Genomic DNA, 24,351 nt, shown 5'->3' with positions numbered 1-24,351 from the left:
TATTTCTGTCAGGACTGCAAGATCAAAGCTTGCTTTAACAAAAAAAAAAAAAAAGAGATATTTTTCAATGTTAAGAGTGTTTTGCTACTAGTGTTATTTGGGAAGAAAAATAAGCTGCCAAAGAGCCTTTGGCTAACAATACTTGTTATCCTGAGCGTAGGTAGCCCTGAAGTTCAGCTGCCTGAACTGGAGATGTTGGTTTACCCTGCTGTACAAAGGTTGTAGGACCTGGTTCTCAACGTTGTCAGGGTGTTAAGCGTAAAGGTTTCTAGAGGAACATGTTGTTAAATCCTACATCCTGAAGTAACTAAAGGTTTCTGTCCGCTTCTTAGCACTAAATTGCGTGAAGTGTACGAGAGAGAGAAAGGCAAGCTTTTTCCCTTTCTCACTCTGGATAGAGAAGTGTGTCACCTTTTGAGACTGAGCTGAAGGTTGGTACACAGTGGCTGTTTGACCTGTGCATCTTGCTGGTAGCGCTTAGATTTGTTCCGTTTGTTCTTAACAGTGGAGTATGAGCTGAATCGTGTAAACCTCAGTGGGTTTGCTCTGAAGCCAGGGTCGATCTCCAGTCTATCGCAACCTCAGAAACAAAAAATCCCTCCAAAATTCAACCTTATCCTTTGTTACTCTGCTATTTTGGAGTTTACACTAGCTCAGTACTTGTGAACATAAGTAAAAAGAACAAAGAGGGGAAAAAAAGAAAAACAATTAACAATGCTGTCCAGGACTCTAGATACCTGTGGGTGTAGGTGGAGAACATTTCAAGCTATGAATGTGTGTTATCTGCCAGCAACTGGTTTTGCGGGGATAACTGACACTTCTTGATCAAATGAATATTTGTAATTCCATATCGAATGAAGAAGACAGGTTCTTTTAGGTTTGCTGGTTTTTTTGGTCCTGTGATGCTTCCTGACGTGGAGATAGACTAGTACAAAGGCAGTGCCAAGCAATTAGCTGTTTGGAGCCTAACTTCTGTAGCATATGTCTGAATTGCATATTTCATTTAAATATGACATTTGCCTGGTGGAGAGGGTGATGTGATTATATAAACTTTTAAACCCTGCCCCAAAAACACTTTTAAGCAAAATATAGAGAAATTAGTTCCTCAGTTGCATTCTCTGTTGGCTTTAAAGCCAACAGTCTCAAAATTATGCAGCACTAATAAATTAAATGAACAAATAACATAGCTGGTTTGGGTTTTTTTTTCTAAAGCCAGTAATAAATTTAATAATAATAATATATTATTATACTAAAATAAACTAACACTCCCTTCTGCCCTCCCTTACAAATATAAATCAGTTATAAGGCTGCATTGAAAGCAGTTGAAATGAATCATAAAATAAGCTGCGAATGTGTTGTACATAACATGCTTATGCACATACAGTCTTGCTTTTGCCAATTAGCCCCTAAAAAGGGCAGAAATCTTTCTCTGTTGATTAGGAGAGAGTTTCAGTTGCCACTGCACTTGAAAGAAATTGAAGGCACTTACCTGTGTGCAAGATGAGGGCTTCCTCATGTTTTCTTGAATCTAGGAAAGGCACGTCTTTACAATTTTTGAATGCTGGTGGCTCTTAAGCGTCACTTCATGTTAATTTGAGTATACATTGACTGTTTATGTTGATCTGAAATTAAATAATTAAGGATTGGGTTTTGTCTAACTCTAAAAAAACTTGGGTTTGTATGGGCTAAAATACAATAGGTGGGCAAACCTCTTGTATCTGTAAGAGTTGGTGGATAGTTGAGACTGCTAGAGATTAGTACTTGTGCATTGAATAAGCAGTTTCAGTGACCCATTCGCTACTATTTCATCTTGACTGTCCTGCTTTCCAGTTTTTAGATGAATGACTTACACTGGTCTTGCACGCTCAGCCTGACATCTGATGATGAAACTGAATTTCATTCCTGCTCTGAAACCGTTTTATTGGGATGGGTTTTTTAATGTGTCAGGTTTTGTGAGCAATGTGTGTGATTGTAAACCCAGGCAACTCTGTATGAACACACAGGAATAAAGGTGCTTTTAATAGAAGGCTAAGAATGTAGAATGGAATGAATGGTGCATAGTGTCAGCTTAAGGACTGGAGAACATCTTTGCATTCTTTATTCCAAAATCTAATTTGAGAAAAATGGATTATTGTGGCATGTTTGCACATCAAGCTACGCTGCCTACAAACAATCGCAGAAAGGTGCAAACGCAGGCCAGCTGTATAATGTCAGTGCTATACTGTCATTATCTGTATCCATATCTTTATATTTTTTAACCGTTGTGTTAGCTTTACAGAACAATGCATCTCCTATTGGTGTTGAACATTGTGGTTGGATTTGCTGACCATGAAACCAAATTATACAAAGGCACAAAATTGTGCTAAACAGTAGGGTCTGGCTCAATGCCCACCCACCTTCACACCCTTGGTTTCCTGTCTCCTGATGAGTGCATACATGTATTTGGGAAAATCCCTACGATCCTGACATAAATCTGCAACATCTCAACTTTCAAAAAGGGGAATTCCATGTGGGTTCACAAATGAAGAATGATGTTGATGTGGAAGATGAGGTTTTAAGTTAGTACACTTGCCTCAAAGTCCAGAGGGAAAAATTTAAATTAGAGGTGATCTCAAAGTATTGCCTCTGGGTTTTTTGTATTACAAATTTGTTAGAAAAACTTCATGTATGCTTTCCTGACAGTAATATTATTTATTGGTACAGTCTCTTGAAATTCTTTCTAGGTACACCTTTCAAGATGAAAATGCTTTTTTTAACTGTTAATTTGAAATTAATTGTTGGTTTAGACAGTTTTGGGTATGCTTTGAGGAAGATCTGTGTTACCGTGCCTGATCAAAAAATCCTGCTTACATATAGAAATATTACTTTAAGAACTTTGACTCTTGTGAGCCTTGTTTATCAGCCAAGGCATGCTGCTGAAACAAGCTGCATACATCAGTGTCTGGCAAATAACCCTTCTCAAGGCATGCAGTGTCAGCTAGTAGCGCAAAGATTATTATTTTTTTTATTTTTTTTACAGGATGATGCCAAATTTCTTAACTGGTCTAACATACTAGGATCTTAAATTTAACTTTGTGACATGGCATGGCTGTTTCTTTTTGTGTGCAGCAAACAAACAACTATGGATGATGGGATCCAACAAGTCTGAAAATTCTGAGAGCAACTTCAACATGTTTCTCAGGAAAGCACCCTTTAAATAGTATGGCTTGAAATGCTTCCCTTTTAATAAGGTTGTGTAGAAAGTGTTTTACTTGGATTGTAGGATCTTTTTGGATATTCCTCCTCTCTGCTGACTTTTAGTTGGCTTTGCTTTGGATGTTCTCATAGAACTTGAAAAATGGTGTTCAATACCAGCAAAGAAGCAAAGCCAGCTATATATTTTTTCCAGTGTACAGATAAACTGAGTTAAAGTTCAGGTTATTTTGTCATTATTCCATTAATCTTAATGGCTATTTATTATAAATTAAACAAGCACTTTGTCTTAACTATTACACTATATAATAAATTGCAAGCCTTAATAATATGCAAAATAAGAGAAGCCAACAGTAATACAAGGGTAGACTTCTGTTAAGCATTTTGCAACCAAAATGCTGTATGGAACCATCTACACTTTAAAGGAAATTTTGAGTAGTTAACTTGCCTCCTTAAGCCTCCTAAACTGGTTTGTTTGTACAGATTTTAATCTTACTCCCATCTCTGTATAGTCTTCCCTAACATCTGATGAATTTATTTAAGTAGGATGTTGGCTGTATGACAGCCCGGGCAAAGTAGCATCTTTCAAGAAAATGGTCTTGTTTTTGAAGCATGTTCTCCAGGGCAAATTTACAAAAGTCTTCTCCAGCATGCTATTTGTTCTTTATAGCTTCATTTCTCACAAAAGTGTGTGTATGTTTTGGTGTGTTGTTTTGTTTTTTTTTAAATGAAGTAGGTAGTTTGGTATAATATTTATTTTGGAGGTGTTCCTTGGACAATTCTTACCCTGAGCCAGTCTTTTCTTTCCCCTAAGACTGGAATGTACCTCAACTCACATATTAAGTTGTATTACACATTTTCTTCATAATATTTTTTGTTGCTCCCTGCTGTAAAAAGCTTGTCTATTTTTCTAGTAAAGCATGTTTTTTTAATGTGTCTTAATAATACTACAGAAAAAGTTAGTGTTTCAGTCTGGATATGACATCTTATCAAGTTTAACCAACTGTAAAAGTACCAGAGTTGTAGGAAGAGGTGGGGTAGTGTTTCAGCTACAGTTTTGCTATTTTTATGCATACTAGTTTATGAACATGTAACCTTTGCCTCAGACTGGTTAATAATTACACTGTGAGTTAGCATACGTTGCAGGCATCTCTTCCTGATGCAAGAAGCACCTTTTCAGGAGTCAGTATAGTAGTTTAAGGTATTAAGTGGTGTTTTCACCATAAGCCTGACCAGCATGCCTAAAAGGTTTTGACTTTTGCTGAATCTCTGCCAGCTTCCAAACTTCTGTTTCTCTGATACAGAAACCGTCTGCTCTCTCCCCCTGAGCTCTTGCTAATCATTCATGTAATGTGATGTTCACCTTTAAAGCCCCCTGTGCATAAAACCAGTACAATTAGTTCTTTATCCTGTTTTTGAAATTTATACTGAAATCAATCTGATAATGCAGAAGCTACTATCTGTGAAGGAATGCAGGCAGAAATGTAGTTGTCTTTAATTATTCTAATTCGTATTTGCATTAATGAAGAATGAAGATGATAGAATGTACTTGAATATAACTTGGATCTGAATTCTTGATGTGAAAGAGAAGATTGTCATAAATCCTTAATGTTCATACAGTTTTGTAGAGGGTGAGATGGTCGTAAAGTCTCCTTGGTTTATTGAGTTCTTTTATATCCTGAGACCAAGCAGGCTGGTGCCAAATATACCACCCTTCCAAATTGGATGCCATTCTGTCAAAGCTCATCTAAGATCTGTAGCCCATTTTGCGCAGAGCATTGAACAGGCACCGTTGATATAAATAAGATCTGGCACCTTCCAGTTATTTCAGAAAATTACCCTTTCCATCCAAAAATCCACTTTAATAATGTTCATAAGGAGAAACATTAAACCTAAGGATCTTGGATGTTTCTTACCTGGATGTAGTTCTAAACTTGTTGCATTTCAGCAGCAGGAGAAGCTGAACCAAAGATTATTAGTCTCTTTGGTTGGGCATTCACAGGAATTTTCTATTTTTCTTTTTTTATTATGAAGTGAGTGTTAACCTGGAATAAAGGAAGCAATGTTAGCTTAAACTTAGCTGATTTTATCACTGGGATTTTGAGGGGGAGCAGAGGAACTTGATTTAGCAGGCATTGTTTGTCATTTGTTACTCTTTTTCTTCCTTCTGCTGTTCCTAGTGCTCCTGGGCAGTAGTCTAATGTGAGTGATGTTCCTTCGTGCTCCTCACTGTAGAACTGATCAGACTTACTCTTTAAATATTTTTTTAAATTCTCATTAAGTATTTCTATTTTGCTTCTGTCTTGGAAGCTTTGTGGTACTAGGAGAAAGGGAAATATTACTCATTTATAAAATGTAACTATAAGCAGAGCTAAATATGAAGAACGTGTGTTGGGGGAGAAAACAGCAGTAGCTTATAAGTAAAAGTGCATGTGTTGTGAAATGGTGAACTGCAGAAAACCTGCCTAGCCAAAATGTTACTATGCAAATTGGCATTTGGCCATAATGTAGACATTAATACACCTACTTTTCAAAGCACTGCACTGTTATCTGTTATTTCAAAAATAGAAACTCCAACAGTACAAGACTTCTTTATGCTATGCTGGTTTATTGGTAGGCAGTTAAGTGCCGGTGTGGCATGTACTGGAATTGCTAACGTTTTTTCCTGCATAACCAGTTGTTCTCTGGTAATACTGCAATCAAGTAGGGTGCCTGCTTGCTTTACAAGGACTGCATCACAGATGGAGGCAAATTGGGCATTGAATAACATCAGGAAGCTGCTTCTCTTTTTTTATTATTTTTTTAATTTTCTAAGATGTGGCTGCGGGTCAGATTCTACCTTTAGCATCAGCTGAAATAATGCACTTAAGTGATTGCATTAACAGTTGTCCTTGATCCACTGCTAGGTACTCATGCTTCTTGCAGAGTAGCTAGCTGTTAATTGGTAAGCATCTTTTTTTTGAGATGAAAAAATTGACTAGCAAGAAATCTTTCACCAAAAAGACTACAAAAGCAATTGACCCCTTTAACTAGGTATGTTGGCAGAAAACAAAGTATGCAAGCATGCTGTTTGACCATTGTTAAAACCTCTTGATTTGCACAGTCTGAGCAAAATGTCTTTTACTCCATAGAAGCTCAAATGATCCCAGATAAGATAGCTGGATAAGCTGAGAAAGTATATATGACCAGGTTTCAGGACTGAATTTTCTGATGTGAGTTTAGGAAAGTTATGAAAAAGTTAGTAATTTTTTTAAATGTACAGAAGTACTGTTCCCATTTCTTAGATTAGCATTTGTTACTTTAAAATAGGTAAAACTTACTGGTAGTTAATATTTCTGCATATAATTAAATGCAGATATCTGTTTCTCTAATAAATTACTTTTTTTGTGCTATCTTTTGAAGTTCCTGGAGAACACAAGGCAGGTTTCCTGAGCACTTCAACTGAACAGAAGCGCGCAGGAGAAACTTTGACTCTGTGCTAAGTTTTGTTGTTCACAGTTCTAAGTAGTATTTACTGGGAGGAGGGATTTAGCCCCTGGTTTTGTGATGGTAAAGGCTTTGGCTAGGAAATTTGATTTTTAAGCTCTGAACTAGTTATCTCTGGTCTGCTGTTTTAGAACATCTGGTGCTGTTAATCCTGGTGATTGCTATATATTTTTTTAATCAGCTTTATATTGACTGTTACTGGGGCCTGGACATTCATTGTGCTAAAAGTTCATTAAAGGAACAAGTGCCAGAGGAAAACGAAGTGTAAAACAGTGCAGGTTTAAATATTGGCTTGATAAAGTATAGATTTTGTGAAGCAACAGATCTTTAATTCTGGTAGAGTCAAATCAGCCCATCTTTGAGTGACAGGAATGGAAGAACTTGAGGATGCTTAGGAAGAAAGGAATTGATGAGTCTGATTTAAAAGTCAGAGTGCCAATATAAAAATGGCACAAAGAAAGAACACGGATTTTCTTGTTTCTGAAAAGATGTTGGAAGAATCTTTTCTAGTAATAGATTGCTTTCATGAAATGACTGTCTTCTTCCATTTGGCAGTTATCACTCTTGATATTTGTTAGAATATTAACAAACCTAGCTGAAAATGGATAACTGAGAGAAGGCAGGAGACACTCATCAGGAGAGTAGTGGTTCTCTGTGAGGCTGTGAATTTGGCACTTCTTTGAAAGCAGATGCTTAAGCGCATACAGATTCACACTAATAAAGCTCAGTGTTTGGAGCAATTAGAAGATTTGTATGCGTTTTCCCCACTTATTTGAGGTGGGGGAAAAATAGAGGTTACAGTCACTTACCGAAGTAGGATTTCTTCCTATTTATGATTCACAAGATGTGTCAGTGCAGTGGAAGCGCCTATTGTTTTGATTTTTAAATCAAAAGAAAATACTGCTTGTCTTTAAATCTGTGGAAATGGTTAGAGTAACTGAAAGAAACATGAAGTATTTCCAGAGGATTAAAGAGGACTATCCAAGCAGGATGTGTGGTCTCCTGGATAACACAGGTCATGACAGTTCTTAACTTGGCTTCTGCATAGAGCCCTTCAGTGTTTGAGATATTGCATATCTTTGAGAGAAGCCCAGTCTTATTTAATAACTGTTTGTTGTTCTGCAGTGCTTGAGCATATTAATATAAGTATATAAGGGAAAGAGAAATCCTACTGCCAGCTGAGTCATCTTCATATAATGCTGGCTGATAAAATATTCATATATGGGAGACAGATGCATTCATCTGCAGTCAGTTCTTTTTAGGAATATTAGACCAGTTCATTGGTACTAATCACTTTGTATCAGGACCTCTCTGCCGTTCTTGTCCTCCATCCTGCCTTTCTGCCCTCTCATCCCCTTTCTGTCAGAGACTCTCAAATCACTGCCAGAGCTATACCAATGCTGCTGGATGGGAAGAAATGATGCATCCAGTTTGTGTGCTTGCATACTTGCAAGGCCTTATCCATTCCAGCTCCCATGTAATCCTCTTGGACTCTGGCTCTGGTGCTCTGTGCGAGAGACTGCATTCAGATTTCCAGGGATCTTTGAAGAACAGTGTGAAAATGGCTTTAACTTTGTCTGCTGTTAACAGGATTTTGGATACAAGCACCTACTGTTTGTTGAGACAGTTCAACTTTTTCTTGTTCTCCTCCATTAGCATTATGGGGATAATACTTGAATCTTTTTTTATCAGCTTGTTTTCTGGATATAGTTATGACTGTCTATAAGTGACGTAAGGAAAATGCTATATCAATGCCACATATTTCGTGTTTAATGGCTTGTAAGCTATATCAAAAAATCATAGCAAAACTAGTCATTTAATGCTGTTAATCTTTGAAAACGTGAGGTTCTTTGTAAGACCTGTAGATGAAATAGCTTTTGCTTAAAGACTGAAACGTAAATAAAATTACAATAAATAGGTGGAAGAGAATGCAAAAGGAAGGCAAGAATGGAAAAAAACCCAACAAAACCAAACATACCCCTCCCCCCCCCCAAAAAAAAAAAAAAAAAAAAAGAAAAAGTAGTTAATTGACTTAAATCAGTGGTGGGACTACTTGCCTGAATAGTTCCAGCCAAGCCCTGTAGGTATCAACATTTTTGAGTGGTCTGCTTTGAGTTTTTTTTGTCATCTAGCTTTTCTAATATTAGTCTCCAAAGGATTAATTCCAGCTTAGCAAACCATTTAATTCTTTTAGAGAGTCTAGACAGTTGCCTTCAGCAGAATTTGTATATACTTTTGTTGTAAGATCCTTAGGTTGGGAATACCTTTTTTTATTAAGTTATAGTGTGTATAGCTAATCAGCTGTGCAAACCTAGAAGTGTGAAACTTTAGGTGAGCTTTGCAGTTTGATTACAGTTTAGGGTTAGTCTTGTTTCATGATCTGCATATACAGTGATAACTGTTTTCAGAAACTACGCCCTGATATATTCAAAGAAAACTTAACTGGTGCCATTTCTTTTTATCTTGACTGGTTTGTGCGCTTCAGCAATTATTCCTTGCTTCAAGCAGCTGAGCTGTACCTGACAAAAGGGTAGAAACCTCAGAGGTAGGTAGAGCAGGTAGCAGCTCAGGTCAAAAGCCGCTGCGCTCCTTCTCAGGTAAGTAATCCCAATTTAGAGGCTTAAGTCATGCATAGGTGCAGCTCATGGCAATTAGTGCTGCGGCAGGCTGGCCTTAAACTATGGTGCGGTGCTATAGGTATGCAGAGGTAAGGGAAATATTTCAGAAAGTTAGTGTTTGATGTGAAGAGAAGTCAGGGTAAGAGCAGTGCTCAAGATTGAGGTGTCAGAGGTGCTCCAATAAACAGATGGGAGTACTAAAAGAATAATACAGTGCTCCTGAAAAAAAAAATGCTTTGAGAGCTGTTGGAGAGCAGCAAGATTGCTTCCTCCAGGCTTGTAAACCCTCAGCCTCCCAGTGCTGAGCCAAGGGTGGTGAGGAGGGTTATGTGATAGGCTTGGGAGGTGAGCCAGAATGCATTGGCTCACTGTGAATTTTCAGCCTCGGGAATAAGGCAAGACTCTTCAGTTTGGAAGTAACTGAAATCTAAGAAACAGCTATGAAAGCACAAAACTTGTAGGAATGCATAACCAGTGTTAATATTTGCACTCGGGTTTTTTTTAATGTTTCCTAGGGAATCAGTTTCTGTGTTAGTTGACACATACTTTTTTCAACTGAAGTCTTTATATTAAAAGGTACTGTGTTTAGGTACATGGATATCGTCAAATCTTTCTTGTTCTTCGTAACAACCCTTATAGGAGTACAATTTCAGGGAGTAGTTTGCCTCATTTTTTTCAGCTTTTGAGTGTAGGATATCCAAAGTGAAAGTGCAGGCTTTTTGCAACAGTAAAAGGATTGTCAAAGTTTCAGTGTTACAGCGTTAAATGTTGTGAGGAGCATGCTCATCTGTCTTAGCTCTGCTGTATTATAAAACATAGAGTATGATGTGTGCAACTGAAATAAAAGTACCACAGCAGGATAGAGATGAGATAGAAGCTGGGGGTGAAGATAATGAATTCTTTACTCCAGAAGATACTATAGACTGAGCTGCTCTGTGAAAGTAACAGAGTTTTCTCTGCTGTCTCAGGTTATTTAAATGTTCCTCAGAGAATGGATATATAGATTTTATATACCGGTTACAGTAAAGAGTATATAATAGAATGTAGCTGACTGAGTTTTTGTGAATTATTGATGCTGTGGTCATGAAGATAGTTCTTAGTGGCTAGTAAAGGTTTCCTGTCTTTGATAAATAAAGCTTAAGACTTCTGTATTCCACATTTATTTGCTACAGAGCATCTTAATTAAATGCAAAATACTTTGTTAAAGTTAAGTCCAGCACTCTATTTTTAAAATAACTGGAGTGAGAGATTCATTTTAGTATGCCATCTATCCGTTGTGTCTTCGGACTAAATGGTGTAAATCAAGATTGCTCTAAGAAAGCACTTTAGGAGAAGCGGGAAGCTATGAAGAGTAGAGAGCGTGCATGTATCTTCAAAACCATAGACTTGTGAATGCAGTGCTAGCTTCAGAACTCTAGTTGATTTCTAAGGTTGCTAAAGTAAAGAAAGTTGAGGGAGTGGGAATTACATTTTAGTATATCCATGTGTTTAACTCCTATTTCCACTGTTGCTAGCTTCTTGTATTTCAATATACAGTGGTTTTGGGTTGCATTTGCTCCTGTAATTAGGGAACTGAACTCCTAACATTGAGGGGTTTATTTAGGAATTCACTTAGGAAAGTGCTCCCTTCCTGTTGTTGCATGAGTGCACATTGAGTATTGGAGTGTTATTTACCTTTTGTTATAAAGTAGTGGAATGATAAAGGTAGGACTTCAAATGGAAGGCTCAGCCGCATCATTGCACATTTTTGTTGGATGCCCTACGAGAGTCTGGTTTTGCTTGTCAGTGGCCTTCTTGCTAACTGTCATTTGATATGAAAGAATTAATGATTGTAGAGGCAAAGTTATTCTCTTCTATCAGTGTGCCCATGGCACAAGTTCCTGCTTAAATTTCAATGCACATTTACTGAAAACTGTTTCCTCATTCCCTGCTATCTAGGGAAAACAAAGAAGCAAACCCTCAGTCAGTCAGAAGCAACTGTTCCAAATCTGTTTGTTGTTTATACATAAAACTGCTAGTTCATGTGGTAGACAAATGAGCAACCTAACATAAACCAAACACCAAAATTTTGTATTCTGGGTTATTGTGGTGGTGAAGAGTCATGTTATACAGTTCTCAGTACAAGAGAAGACAAAAGAGGTTTTACTTTGTAGCTCCTTAAAAAAAATAAAAAATAGAACTGCAAGCACAGATTGCCTATTTTCTCCCCGTTCTGTCTTTCGTATCACAACATTTTGCTACTGTTCAGCTAGCTTGGAAGAGATTTCTTCCAGAACACAAGTTTGCAGGAGTCTTCTTTCCTGGCTGATGATGCATACTCTCTTTTTTTTTTAATGCTTATATGTTTCACTTTTCTTTTGACTCTTATTTCTGAAAAATGCTTGAAAAATTAGAATGGGTAGATGCAGTCTGATTGCAGTTGTCAAACAATCTCTGCTGTGAGATCATTAACTATAAAGGGTTGTGAGGATAGAGCCTGATTTATGAGTAACAGAAGACGGACCGCAGACTGGACCTGCTACCTGCTGGGTTGCTTAGCTGTGGCATGGCTGGACTGGCAGTAAGGTGGTGATAAGATGGCTTAAAAACATGTGGTGCAAGACAAGCACGTTGAAGTGCTGTCAAGGTGTGGCATGAAATCCCCCAACAAAATGGGTGTTGAAGGGGAAGAAGGAACTCACTTGTAATGGTGGAGCTGGGGGGAAAAAAGGATGGGAATGGATCTACTGTTCAAGAGTGCTTGGTTTTGCTCTGAGTGCTGAGCGGATTTACTTTAGTTAGGGAAGGTGTTTCCCACTTCGAAACATGACATCTTCAGGAGCCTATGTTCAAGGCAGATGAACACAAGGTAATTTAAGGTTGTATTTGAAAAAGGAGCGATTTTTTTAGAGGAACTAGTATTATTTGAAATTTATTTAAAAAAAAAAAAGTCCCAACCCTCACCCCGAAGCTACTCGGTGTAGATTAGCATAATTCAGTTAATTTAAAATGTAATTTTGTTACAGTTTGTACCAGACAGTGCCATGAAATAGCCTTCCTTTACCTACCCTGGTTGTTCAGGGCAAACTTGCAGTGGCTTCACTGCTCAACAGCGTGTAGATCACCTGCTTCTGTCATGGTTGCTTGAGCTCACCAGTGATATTTAATATCCTTGTTAGGACTTGGTTGAACTTTGAGCACAGTTCTCAGTATTTCATAACAGATCACTGATTATCACAAGACAAAAATCAAGAAGCAGTTGTAGTGATCCATGCTTCGGTATAATTAAGTTACTGCAGCGCAAATGATCGTCCTAAGAAGTGCCTAGAAGTTGCTTCCACTTGATCCATTTATTTATAGGAAAAGAAGAGCTGGTACATCACTGGATTAGCGCTACAGTCACGTAGTCCAGCAAGCCTGTAGTAGTGTAATATTTGCAAATAATGAACTTCCAAAATAGCCTTTAAGAGGGTGTTTTCAAGAGTCATGGGTTCATTCTGTAACTCCAGTATTAGTTAGCCTATATTAATTAGCAATGGAGTTTCTCTATAGCATAATCAAATGACTGTCTGGTGTGGCAGTATAATAGTGATATAAAACTGTGGCAGATTCCTTGGTTAAATTTCTCTGGCAGCCATTGAACGTATTTTGAGTGTGAACACATTTGTGGAATTACTTGTCTGCTCCTGTGATAGTGTGCTGGGATATATGCCAAAAAAATTTTTCTCTTTTTTTTTTTTTTTTTTTTGTAGCTTCATAAGCCAGAATACTATGCAAACCATTTTTGGCTCTTACTACAATGAAAATGTGAAGTCAAAGAGAGTCTGCTGTACCTGAACTTGAATCACATAGTACTTGTAGATTTGGACAGGAAGGAGGTAGAGGAGGAAGAAGACATCGCATAATTTAAAAAATCAGTGTCTATTGTGCTCAGTAAAACAGTGAAGAATTTTAGACCTATGTTTGTGTGAATTCAAGGAAACTGGAATGAAGAACTGGCACAGGGACTCTTACTGTGTGCCAGTGTTTCCTGTGAATCTTGAAATAATTCTGATTTTTCTCATTTGACAGTTGTTGTTATGGTTAACACCAAAAGTCCTTAATCTAATGCTTTGCTCTCAATTTAGTGTTGGCATTTAGGCTGAAAATCTGCTGTAATTTCTGTGGTATTTTGGCTGACATGCTGGAGTGGTACTTGCTGAAGCACAATGTGAAATTCAGTGTTTTGTTCTGATACTGTAAATTATTTGCAGTAATATTTATTGACTGAACTTATCTTGTTGAGTTTTTTTTAACGTGAAGGTCCTACAACATAAACTCTTGTTCAAGGTATGCACTCTGCATGTGGGATTTTTACATAATTGAGGATTTTTGTTTTTTCCTTTCTACCCTCAAAATTAGATTTTTTTGATTCATACTGGATTAAATAGCCACTTCTTTCTGAAAATGTAGATGCATATCTTATGGAAGTATATAATGATGCTATAGAAAAACCTATCTGCATTTCTTAATAAGGAATCTAAATTTCCTGGATTATAAAGTTTAGAGATAATGCATTTTGAAAAGGGAACGAGTAGTATGCTGTGACAAGTGGGTTTGTATAAACAGGAAGAAACAGACTTGAAGAATAGCCTATGAAGATCTTATTATAACTGAGCACATGTATGTTCTAGTAAAAATACTTGAAGTCACTTATTTCCTCCAAATGTGGCATGATTCGTGTCATTCCTGATGTATGCTGTATTTTCTTTGTGTCTTGAAAATGAATTATTTCACTGGTGTTCCCTTGAGAGGGGAGTGCACAGTTTCAAACTCTGTCTCCTTGCAAGAATGCACGAGCTAGTTACCTTGTTTTCCTGAGCTTTTATCTTTCTATACTGTGTTGTAAGGAAGAATTTGACCACCAGTAGCTGCCTTAGTTTAGTAGCAGTTAAACAGTAGGTCACGACAGCATTATGAAATGGGGCTTGTGTAGTCAAAATGCTCTGCTTAGATAGCTTTTGAACTATCTGTTTGTGACTGTTTTTGAAAAATAATTTGTTGCTGTTGTTATATCCATGCTGTTCTATATGCTTTCCAGTTTAGGTAAGGGATATTGGGACAGCAAATACCATAAAACTTCAAAACTGAAAATATAAGGTGTGGTTAACTTCACTGATTCAGTAAGCCTGAAAAAAGAACTGGCCTCATTAATGAATATGTATTTACCACCTTTGAGGATTGGCACAGGTGCTGTAACTTTGGCTGTGAACATTGCAGAGCTTTAGCTGTATGACATGTCTGTAGTCCCTGCAGCAGCATTCCACTAGTGCTTCCAACTGAGTAAGGAGAGAGTAAAAATAGCAATGGTAAATTTTCCATCTGTATCACTCAAAGCTGAAGCCCTGGGCAGGGGGGGATCAGCATCTTATTCTCATAATTAAAGATGCTTTATGATAATACATAGTTTGTACATAGTGCTGTTAGCCAGAAAGCATTAAGTACTTTACAAAGGCAATTGATACCATCATCTGTGTTGTATGAGGAAACTGAGGAGGGATGTGGCCCGAGCCACAACTATACAGCTAAGCAGACTGAACTAGAGGTAATTGTGTCCCATCCTTTGCTGTACTCACTTTCAGCAATATGCCCAATCTTCTCTGTCCCACTGACCTGTTGGTGTGACTGAGGTCTCCTACTACTCTGTGCAGGAGTAAGTAGAAGAGTCTTGGGTCTAGATTCTTGATAGCCAACTTCTGTGCACGTAGTTCATGCTAGCATAAGGAGACCAGAATTGCTGGTAAACCTAATTTGTATAAATTGAGGCAATAACACAGGCAAAAATAAATAAATAAGTAAATAAAAATACTGTGTTACTATTAACTATGGAGTGTGTTGGTGCCTTAGGTAGGCCTGGCCTGAATTGGGAAGTTGTAGGTGCAGATAGCTCTACTGCTTGTGAAGATAGGTGGGGTTTTTTCTGCACACATAAGAAATGTAATCCATAATCCACATAATCTGCTCATGGGTTATTGAGAGTAGACTAGGCAGGAGAACTTTGCCACCTGATAAGCGTTTGTGGGTAAGGGGGAGCAGAAATGCTTGCTTCATTTTAAACCACAGTAGCTTTGCACTTCTCAGTAACTGACTTCCCTTGGGGAACAAAGCTTGCCTGCCCTTTTTTCCTTTATTTTTTTTTCCTCTTTGTCAAATCAATGTTTTACATATGCCCACAGTAACTGTTTTGAATTGCTTCCTACTTTGTCTTTGCTGAAGGCTGGTTTCCACATTGCAATGTTGCCCTGCTTGTTTTGAACGTTCCGATGGGCTCCACAGAAGTAGTGCAGGAGCATACCCATAAATTTAACTTGGGTCTCCGGCTCCGTCAAACGGAGCTCTGTTTCCACAGAGACCAAAGCTCGTGTGTTTCAAGGGAGATATTTATAGGAGCTGCTGTTTAGCTGGTGGAAGGACTTTCTTCCTTAATAGGAAAGCAGATTGTAACAGGATTCCTCTTTTCTCAGAATGTCTTTTGCCTTTTTCTGTCACATTCTTTCCTTTTTTTCTATGTCCCTTTCATTGCCTCCTTACCCATGTCTGCTCTTCCTCTCTTCTCTTTCACTTTCTGTATCGCTAGTCCTGTTGCACAGAATCTAATGCCACAAGGGAGTTTGCAGAGAGTGGGGGAAGGACCCAGCCTTTGCTTAAAGGATACTGTATTTTAAAGATAAAAAAATCCCCAGGTCATTTTGTACCTCAGTTGAACGGTGCTTGCTGAGTCACCAGCTGGGCAGCGAAGTTCGTGAAGAGGCAGAGTATCACAGAGCCAAGCCCTGGCCTTCAGCTCCAAGAACCTCGCATGTGTCAATTATTCATGGACCTTGCTTATGAGTTGTCATATGTCCTTTGGCCTCGCAGTTAATAAATTTTACATGTAGCTGTTTCTGCTGATGTTTGTGGTAAGCTTGATGTCTCACCTTCTGATTGATGGCCTAGTGGTAAAGGGCTTAAAAAGATAAATCTGTTACAGTAACTCTTCTGTCTTGGAAAGTTGGACTGTCCCTAACTAAGATGGTCCAAGAGATTCCTTTAGTTGTCTGTCAGTAGGAAAACAAAGTAGAAAGGACATTTGACCTAATGACAGGCTACAAGTGCATTAACTCAGTGTCCTAATACTTTAAGGTGGGGTTTTTTTTCCTTCAAAATTGTCATGTTGCCTTTCTGCGGAGTTAAGATACTGAACAGTTGTAGCACTTATTTAGTGATGAAGGGCTACTTTAAATTTAGAGATCTGTGTTTTTTAATGATGCTATAGACTATATCTGACTTTAATTGGCATACTATGAAATTGAAATTGTTTATTGCCACAGCAACAAGGTGCTCCACTTACAATATGAGCTGTTTTCAGAAACAAAATAACATCAAAAGGTGTGAGTCCAAAGCAGATGAATGTTGAAGAAAAATGCCATACTAAGGCAACTGTACGTGTTGAAAGAATTCTCTTGCTACCCTCTGCTATCCTGTTTTCCTGTGATTCTCATTAAAACGTCTGTTTCCGTATTCTGCTTAGATTGTAAACCTCTCAGAAAGGGGACTTTACATTTATCATGATGCTGGAGTTCAGGATGGTATTGCAAAGCCTACCAGCATTAGTATCGTTCCATCCCTACTTAAGTGCCACTTAGTGGATCTTTTTTTCTGTCCCATTTCCTTGTATTCCCTGATGTTGGTGCATTTCTGCCTGTTTAATATGATGCAACAGCTGGCAGATCAATAGATTGGATTCATGTCCTGCCCTCAAAGGTACATGGCTCCAGCCCTCCCCACCCAACAGCCAGAATGAAGTCTGTGAGGAAAAGGCTTTGTGCCAAGATCCTGTTAACATGCATACCAAAATCAGCTAGGCTCTATTTACTGTGTGCTGGACTATTTCTAACAGTAAGGGGTAAAAAATGCTCCTAGAAGAGCTTTACAACATCTCTTTTAAAAACGTCAGGCCATGGCCGTGGTGATAGACCACCAACGTGAGCTGCTGCTTGGTTACCAAGAGGATAAAATTTTACTCCAAGGGGATATTTTTATACAGTTGCTTATTCATATTACAGTGAATGCCAAAAGTGCCCTTATGCTCAGCAGTATAGAAATATTAAGAAAATTCCAGTTTCACAGAGGCTACCATCCAGTCTAGTTCTACTTCATCGTAAAACTAGGCAATCTTGACACCCTGTAGTTGGATGGTTAGTACTGGATTATTCTTCTATTGTAATTTTAATTATTGATTATTCTTCCATTGTAATTTTCTCTCTTTTGCACATACCCCATCGTTTAGCTGCCTGAAAGTCAAGTACTATCCAGGGCTGCCATACACCTTGCTATCGGCTTGGCAAGGAAGTTGAAACCTTCCAGGTGTACATTGGGTATAGACTAAAGTGTAGGGTTTTATTTTCATTGTCATAGCAGTGACAGCAGGACTGTAGGCAGTGTAGACTGGCAAAAAGACATGTTCTGCACAAATAATTTTCTGCTAGAAATGTGTTCTGTTCTGCACTCAATTATGCTTTATACAGCTTGCAATAGGAAGTGGAGTTATACATAGAAATCTTCTGGGTAAATATTTTATAATTAACTGAGTAACAGCTTTGATTTGCAGGTTTCCTAACAAGTTGTAGTGACCAAATACTATCGTACTCTTGACATCTTCGTAGCCACTGTTGCCTCTTCCTATGCCCCTTCCAAATTCCTTTTATATTTTGTGTACTTAAAGTAAAAAATGAATTAGTATCATCCTCAACTTCTTTGCAGCTGTGAAACAGTACACAAGCTAGGACAGTTTTGTAGACTGGGTGGGAATATTGGGGAGCCATCCAAGACTCCCTATGAACCCTGAATTTTATGGAATGATATATCTGTGTAATTACAAAATAAGCTTGACATATTTAAACTGGAAAAGAAAAAAGGAACAATTTACACTGATCAGAAATTGAAAAAATTAACAGAACTATCCTCTCAAATTCTTATCCTCTGTGGTGTCTCTAGCTACACTAACAAGGCAGTTTGGTCTTTTTTTTCCAGCTGCATGGAAAGAAAGGTGGGCAGAGGAGTAACTATCTTGTTTAATGGTGGAAAAGTTGTTAACCTCCAGAATATCTAATTGAAATTCCTGAGAGTAACTCTGGATAGGGGGGGAAGTCTAATTTATAATTTGCTGTGCTATGGAGTGAAAGATGAGAGGTGTTCATGAAGATGATGAAGATCAATGAACAAACAGACATTCCTTCTCTGAGGATAGCTCTCTTCAGCCTGTGTAATATTTTCATTATTTATTTTATTGGACTGTTTTAAAGTTTAGACTTGTAAATTCATGTCTCCTAGGAATAGATTTTAAGGAGCTACAATGGGTAGGAGTGATGCTTTGGTTTTTATCCCCCTCTCCTTTTGTTTGTTTTGTTTGTTTTGGTTTTTGCTTTTGTGATGCAATATGTCTTGATTTTGTTGGTTTGGTGTTTGGGGTTTTTTTAAGGGATGTTTCTTTTCTCTACAGGTATGGTGTTAGTCCTGAGAACATTATTCTGTATGGTCAGAGTATTGGTACTGTCCCTACAGTAGACCTGGCATCTCGGTACGAGTGTGCAGCAGTAATCCTTCATTCTCCCTTGATGTCTGGATTACGGGTAGCTTTTCCCGACACTAGGAAAACCTATTGCTTTGATGCTTTTCCAAGGTACGTATGAACACTGCAAAGAGGGTTGTTCTGTACTCAATATGCTCTTTAGGTGTTTGAAAGGGACTAGTTGTGTAACTTGCCAGGGAACTTTATTGAATTGTCACCTGCATTTTAAACTTCAGATACACACACCTTCCAAATCCAAGCAGAGATGCATCATGTAAGGAGGAAGCTGATGTCAGTCTCAAACTGATGTGAGTCAGCTCAACGAACAAATAAAGTCTTAGTGATTACAACTAATTTTTCTCCTGGTTTTTGTGTTACGAGTTGTTAATATCAGAATTTTTATGCTGTCAAGTTTGGAGTAGTAGCTTAACAACTGATTATACACTATTAAGTCCTTCAGGCTAATGACTAACAAATTAGTAATTGTACACTCTTAGCATCTCAGTCAACTTTGATTTAGAAGGTAATATGATGCCATGAAATGGATGTGCTGTTTTCAAGCTGCTTGTTAAAATATTGCTAGTTTTACTAGATCAGCAGAGAAAAAGGTATAGATTATTGCTGATTTTGAAGGGACAAAATACGAGAGGATCAGGCTAGAGTGTCAGACTAGTGTGGTTCACTTTTCAGCGTGGTTCTGCATTTCATGTATAATCTGGAGGGAGTGCATTTAGTGTTTCTTTGCCTTTGGTCCTTGTAAATAAAAACACTCCTGCATCTTTGCAATGCTGTCCGTATAAAATCACTAAAGGTACCAAGACTTGGATTGTTCCTCCCTGATGAAGATCATGTAAGATCCTAATGTCTGTGACCAAAATAAAGTAAGTTACTGTCCCTCTTTTGGAAGATTTTCAGCTTGCTTTAAGAAGCTCTAGAATATTTTACATGCAGAAAGCTATGTACAACTGGTTTCAAGATAAAACAGTTGCCTTTATAACCTAGTGTTTCATTTGAACAGCAATTGCAACAGTCTGAAATTAGAGTATCCAAGTGTTTGGGAATAGTAGAGGTCCTTGGAACGGCAGATGTTCTAGGAATCTTTTAAAACTTCTCATTTGACCCAGTTTAAATTATCAGAGAATATGAGAGGGGAAGCCAGTCTTTGTAGCAGTGTATATAGACCTGGGGTGGGGAAGGTGAGGGGCGGCACAGATAAAAAGCTAAGTAGTCTGTGGAAGGGAGAAGGCAAAGCAGAGACTCACTGAAATCTTGTGCAAAGCTCAGGTTTGCTTCAGAAGGTCATGTTTGCAATAAGTGTAGTAGGGGATATTCATAGCATTTGTTGTGTTTGTTTTATTTTGGTTACAACAGATTAAAATTAGAAGGTGGGGGAGGCCATAGATATAAATCCGTATGCCAAACCAGCTAGAAGTAATAATGGCCAAGTAATAGTGGCTCTCACGGTATCTTTGTCCAGTCCCCATGTTTAGAATTCTTCCAAATAGGTTATTAATTAATTAAATTGTTGAAGGTGCAGTCAGAATTTGAAACACTTATCCTCCAACTCATTCATCATCCTCAAACCTGAAATCCAGTATGCGAGAGGAGAAGAAAACAAAGCCTTAAAAATAGCCCTGATTACAAAAGTAACAGTGATTAGCTGATACCAGCCAAATCAAATAACAGTTTCAAAAAGAAAAAGCATGAGGGGGGAACAGTGACAACAGATGTATTGTAGCACTTGAGTGTTTCGTTCTTACCCTACTGAGCTGTTCATTGCTGTCAGTCTGACTTCACTTGTACTGTAAGCAGTGAAAATAAACAGCAGTGCACTTTTATGAATGTGTGCGGCTCAACTGTCTGTCTTCACGGTGGGAAACAAAATAGTTCTGTGTGCACCTACAGTGAATTGCTATTATGTGCATTTTATGTTGGGACTCCATGAGAATTTGGTCTCTGTAGATTCTTCTAGCTGCAGAGCGGTATGGCTAAGAATACTAAGTCAGTCTAACGTGCAGTTTAAATACTGCCTTATGAGTCGCTGAGTTGGCAATGGGACGCTGTCCAATTTTCTGCAAAATACAAATATTATCTAGCTTAATGGTCTGTGAATATATGTGAAAAAGTAGTTTCATTATCTGAATACTGAAGGGAAAGGGGTTTCCTGGTTTCCTACAATAAATGAGAAATAGGTATCCAGCCACTAAAATGATATATAAACATCTCTGTAGCTGTATGTAGCTGACATGTCTGTCACATCATGGAGCTTGGGGACAGACCCTTCATGGGCTTAAGACTTCAGTTTATATAGCACGTTAATTATAAAGTATTTACATTTGGCTATGATATTAATTGTGGGATGAAAATTATGGGGGAAAAAATCTGCATTATTCTGATGTCTCTCATGTTCTTGGGATATTTTTCTGTATTCAGCGTAGTTGCACACAACTCAGGTTTTAGGCAGGAAAAGTGAAATAGGCTGCATTTTAATTTTAAATCACACTTTTCCTCTTTAAATGACATGAAGCCTGTTTTCTTGGAGGAGTATTGAGACAGAAATGTGTTTACACTCAGCTGTTTACTGGAATACCAATGACGTTTCTCTAGAATACTAAATGCTGAGATTTATATGCGTGAGCTTTAGTGCTTCAGTTTACATCTTAATTTTTAATTAACTTTATATTTTCATAAAGCTTCTTTAAACCTGTTTTTAAGTCAGTGTATATTGGCATGTGTATTTTTTAATCATTTTAAGCAGTCTTGATCACTTTAGAATCTCCAGACTTACCAAAATTACATGCTTTCTTGTTCTTCAGGAGCAGGAAAATCCAAACGCCTTTTATTAGATAGCATAAAGAAATAGACTTGTCCTTCTGTGAAGTCAAATATTACTGATACCTATTTTTTCCACCCACTTCATTCCATACTCTGCATAATGTCCTGAGCCAGTTCCTCCATTTGTTGATGTAAGTGGAGCTGGTAGGAAGCTGAGAGTTCATTAGCACTTGGTGTCTCTGTACTGATTTGGAATTATTGGTAACTACCAACACGAAATGGCTGTCTGCAAATAAAAGCTGGTGCCTGCATGAGGACAGAGAAGGCTGCTGTTTACCAGTTTGAAGTTCATGTGCTACCAGTATGCTTCATAATTGGGGTTTTCTGGCCTGAACGCTTAGGTGTGAAGGTGCCTTTGTCACTCTTCCCTTTCTTCTGAACCCGTTTTCCTGTGAGAAGTGGTCGCTAGCTTTATTGGTCTGCTAAGTGTAGCTGGAACAAAAGGAGAAAAGCTTACTTTAAGGCCACTTTGCAGTCAGTGCTGGTGAAGAAGTTGGTTGCGTGAAGTAAAATCCTGTGTGAGTTTCTTCTGGTTTGCAGTTAAATATCCTTGTGTAATGCTCTTCTCCCACAGTTTTCTTTTTTGCCGTTTGAATGTAGACTATCAGTACAAAGAACAGATTGTTTTTCTTTAGCTGAATCTGCTTTAATTTGGGGGTTTAAAGACAGGCTCAAACCTTATGAGCTGAGGCTTTTTTTTTTTTTGAGTCTTGTGACTGGAATGTAGTGAATTAGTTCCTAATCTGTTAAATTGGAAGGTGGTAATGTGTAATGTGAAGAGTCCACACTGGCAACATGTCCCATGGAATCTTTTCTGCCTGTCAGTGGTTTTGGGGATAGATATACTCAACGTTTTGGGGTTTTTGTGCCACACGTTATTTGCATGCTGCCCATTTGAGGTTCTTGTCGTTAGAACTGGTGGGATGACGGTGATCGCAGTGCGGGCTCCTGTTTACATGTGTGTTTTGGGAGTGAGCCTTGTTCTGTATCACTTGGGCACAATTCCAACATTTCGCAGCCATTTAAAAACACGCAGCGGTAACTGGATCATGTGTTGATAGTTAAGCTCGCTTTCTTTAATGGTATGAAAGTTAAAGCCCCAAACTGAGCTATGTTTTTCTTTTCTATCCCCCAGCATTGACAAGATATCTAAAGTAACCTCTCCTGTGTTGGTAATCCATGGTACCGAAGACGAGGTAATCGATTTCTCTCACGGCCTGGCCATGTACGAGCGATGTCCGCGAGCGGTAGAGCCCCTCTGGGTGGAAGGGGCTGGGCATAATGACATAGAGCTTTATGCACAGTACTTAGAGAGACTAAAACAGTTCATATCTCATGAACTTCCCAACTCCTGAAGAAGCCTACCTGATTTTACCTCAGTTACTGTGAACGGAAGAAATTACCTGGTTTTGCACATGCTTTAACTGGATAGCTGTAATAGCTTTATACTATGAAGAAATACCCTGTCTTGAGGGTGTTCTAATCAAACATCTGATGAAATTTGTCTTTTATATCTGGAAATTATTCTACTAATGCACACAAATATGGTCAACTACTGTAATTCCAACAATTTTTAGCTTCGTTGCCCTGAAGGAAGTGGGAATACTAGCTGCTTATGGGGACACTTTTTACCTAGTGCTGTATTAATCAAAGATCAGTTTTCTCTGTCTCACTTCAGATCATTTATAATTCTGTCCTACAAAGACTTTCTTTTTCAGTGTTCTCAGTGTGGAGAACACACAACTGTTATGAGCTACAGCTTGTTCTGAACAATCAGTCATGGGTTCAATCTAAGGGAGTACTTTCTCTGTAAAGTTTCTAGCTGTGGTATTGTAACCGGAAAGTTATTGTGATGAACTTCCCCCTCCTCCCTTCTAGTGTTCTTTTGTTAACTTACTGATCTTCCTGAGTAAATTATTTAAATACACTTTTTCCTGAAAATAAGCAAACTACTATATGGGGCTAAACTCTGTAACAACCTCTCCATTACCTGTATAAACATAACTGGAATATTCTTAAAGGAACTAGGGACAAAATTGCTTTTGTTTTAAAAATAAATGTGTAAATTTACTACTAGAAAACTCATTTTAATATTCAGATGGTCTGAATAATAGCCATAACAGACATTTCCTCCTGTAAAGCATTCCTGTAGACTTTTTAAAAGTACTGTACATATTTGAATTTACATTGTGCATAGATTCTTAATTGGTAGTTTTAATTTAAGTCTAGTTACAATAAACTGCAAAATTCTGGTTTGTATATGATTGAATACATTTTGTTAAAATATGTTTTTATCCCTATATTATTTTGCTATTAAAGTTTTATAAAGTTTCCAGGACAAAAAAAAATTTACACATTTATGTTTTGATGAATTTATGTAACTAAATTTTCATTGAGCTGATCTTTTTAGTTTAGAAGTAATTTGATTCTTTGACACTGGAATCGCACAGATTATGCATCAGAAATGCAAGACACTTAAAAATTGTTACAATACTAGCATAGGTCTAATTTTTCCAAATTTAAAGGCCTTAAATGTACTGTAAGCCTCAGATTGTTGTATAAATTGATCGCGATTGATTGCAGTTTGTGTCCTGTTGCTAGAATGCAACACAGTGATTGTAATGGAATAAAGGATGCATGGATTAGAGCTTG

The 24,351-nt window shown here is 37.9% G+C and overlaps 1 protein-coding gene across 1 annotated transcript in view; it reads left to right on the top strand.

Annotated features, from left to right (window-relative positions):
* Positions 1-24,351, top strand: part of ABHD17C (abhydrolase domain containing 17C) — a 30,227-nt gene extending 5,876 nt beyond the window's left edge. The window contains exons 2-3 of the mRNA XM_010571942.1: positions 18,796-18,975; positions 22,835-24,351. Coding sequence (XP_010570244.1) covers positions 18,796-18,975; positions 22,835-23,054 — 400 coding nt within the window. The 3' untranslated portion in view covers positions 23,055-24,351. The remainder of the gene's footprint in view (positions 1-18,795; positions 18,976-22,834) is intronic.

The sequence above is a fragment of the Haliaeetus leucocephalus genome, unplaced genomic scaffold, assembly GCF_000737465.1.
Source record: "Haliaeetus leucocephalus isolate CR32 unplaced genomic scaffold, Haliaeetus_leucocephalus-4.0 Scaffold339, whole genome shotgun sequence".
NCBI classification, from domain to species: domain Eukaryota; kingdom Metazoa; phylum Chordata; class Aves; order Accipitriformes; family Accipitridae; genus Haliaeetus; species Haliaeetus leucocephalus.
Note: the sequence above shows the minus strand (reverse complement) of the source record. Positions and strands in the feature narration are given on the sequence as shown.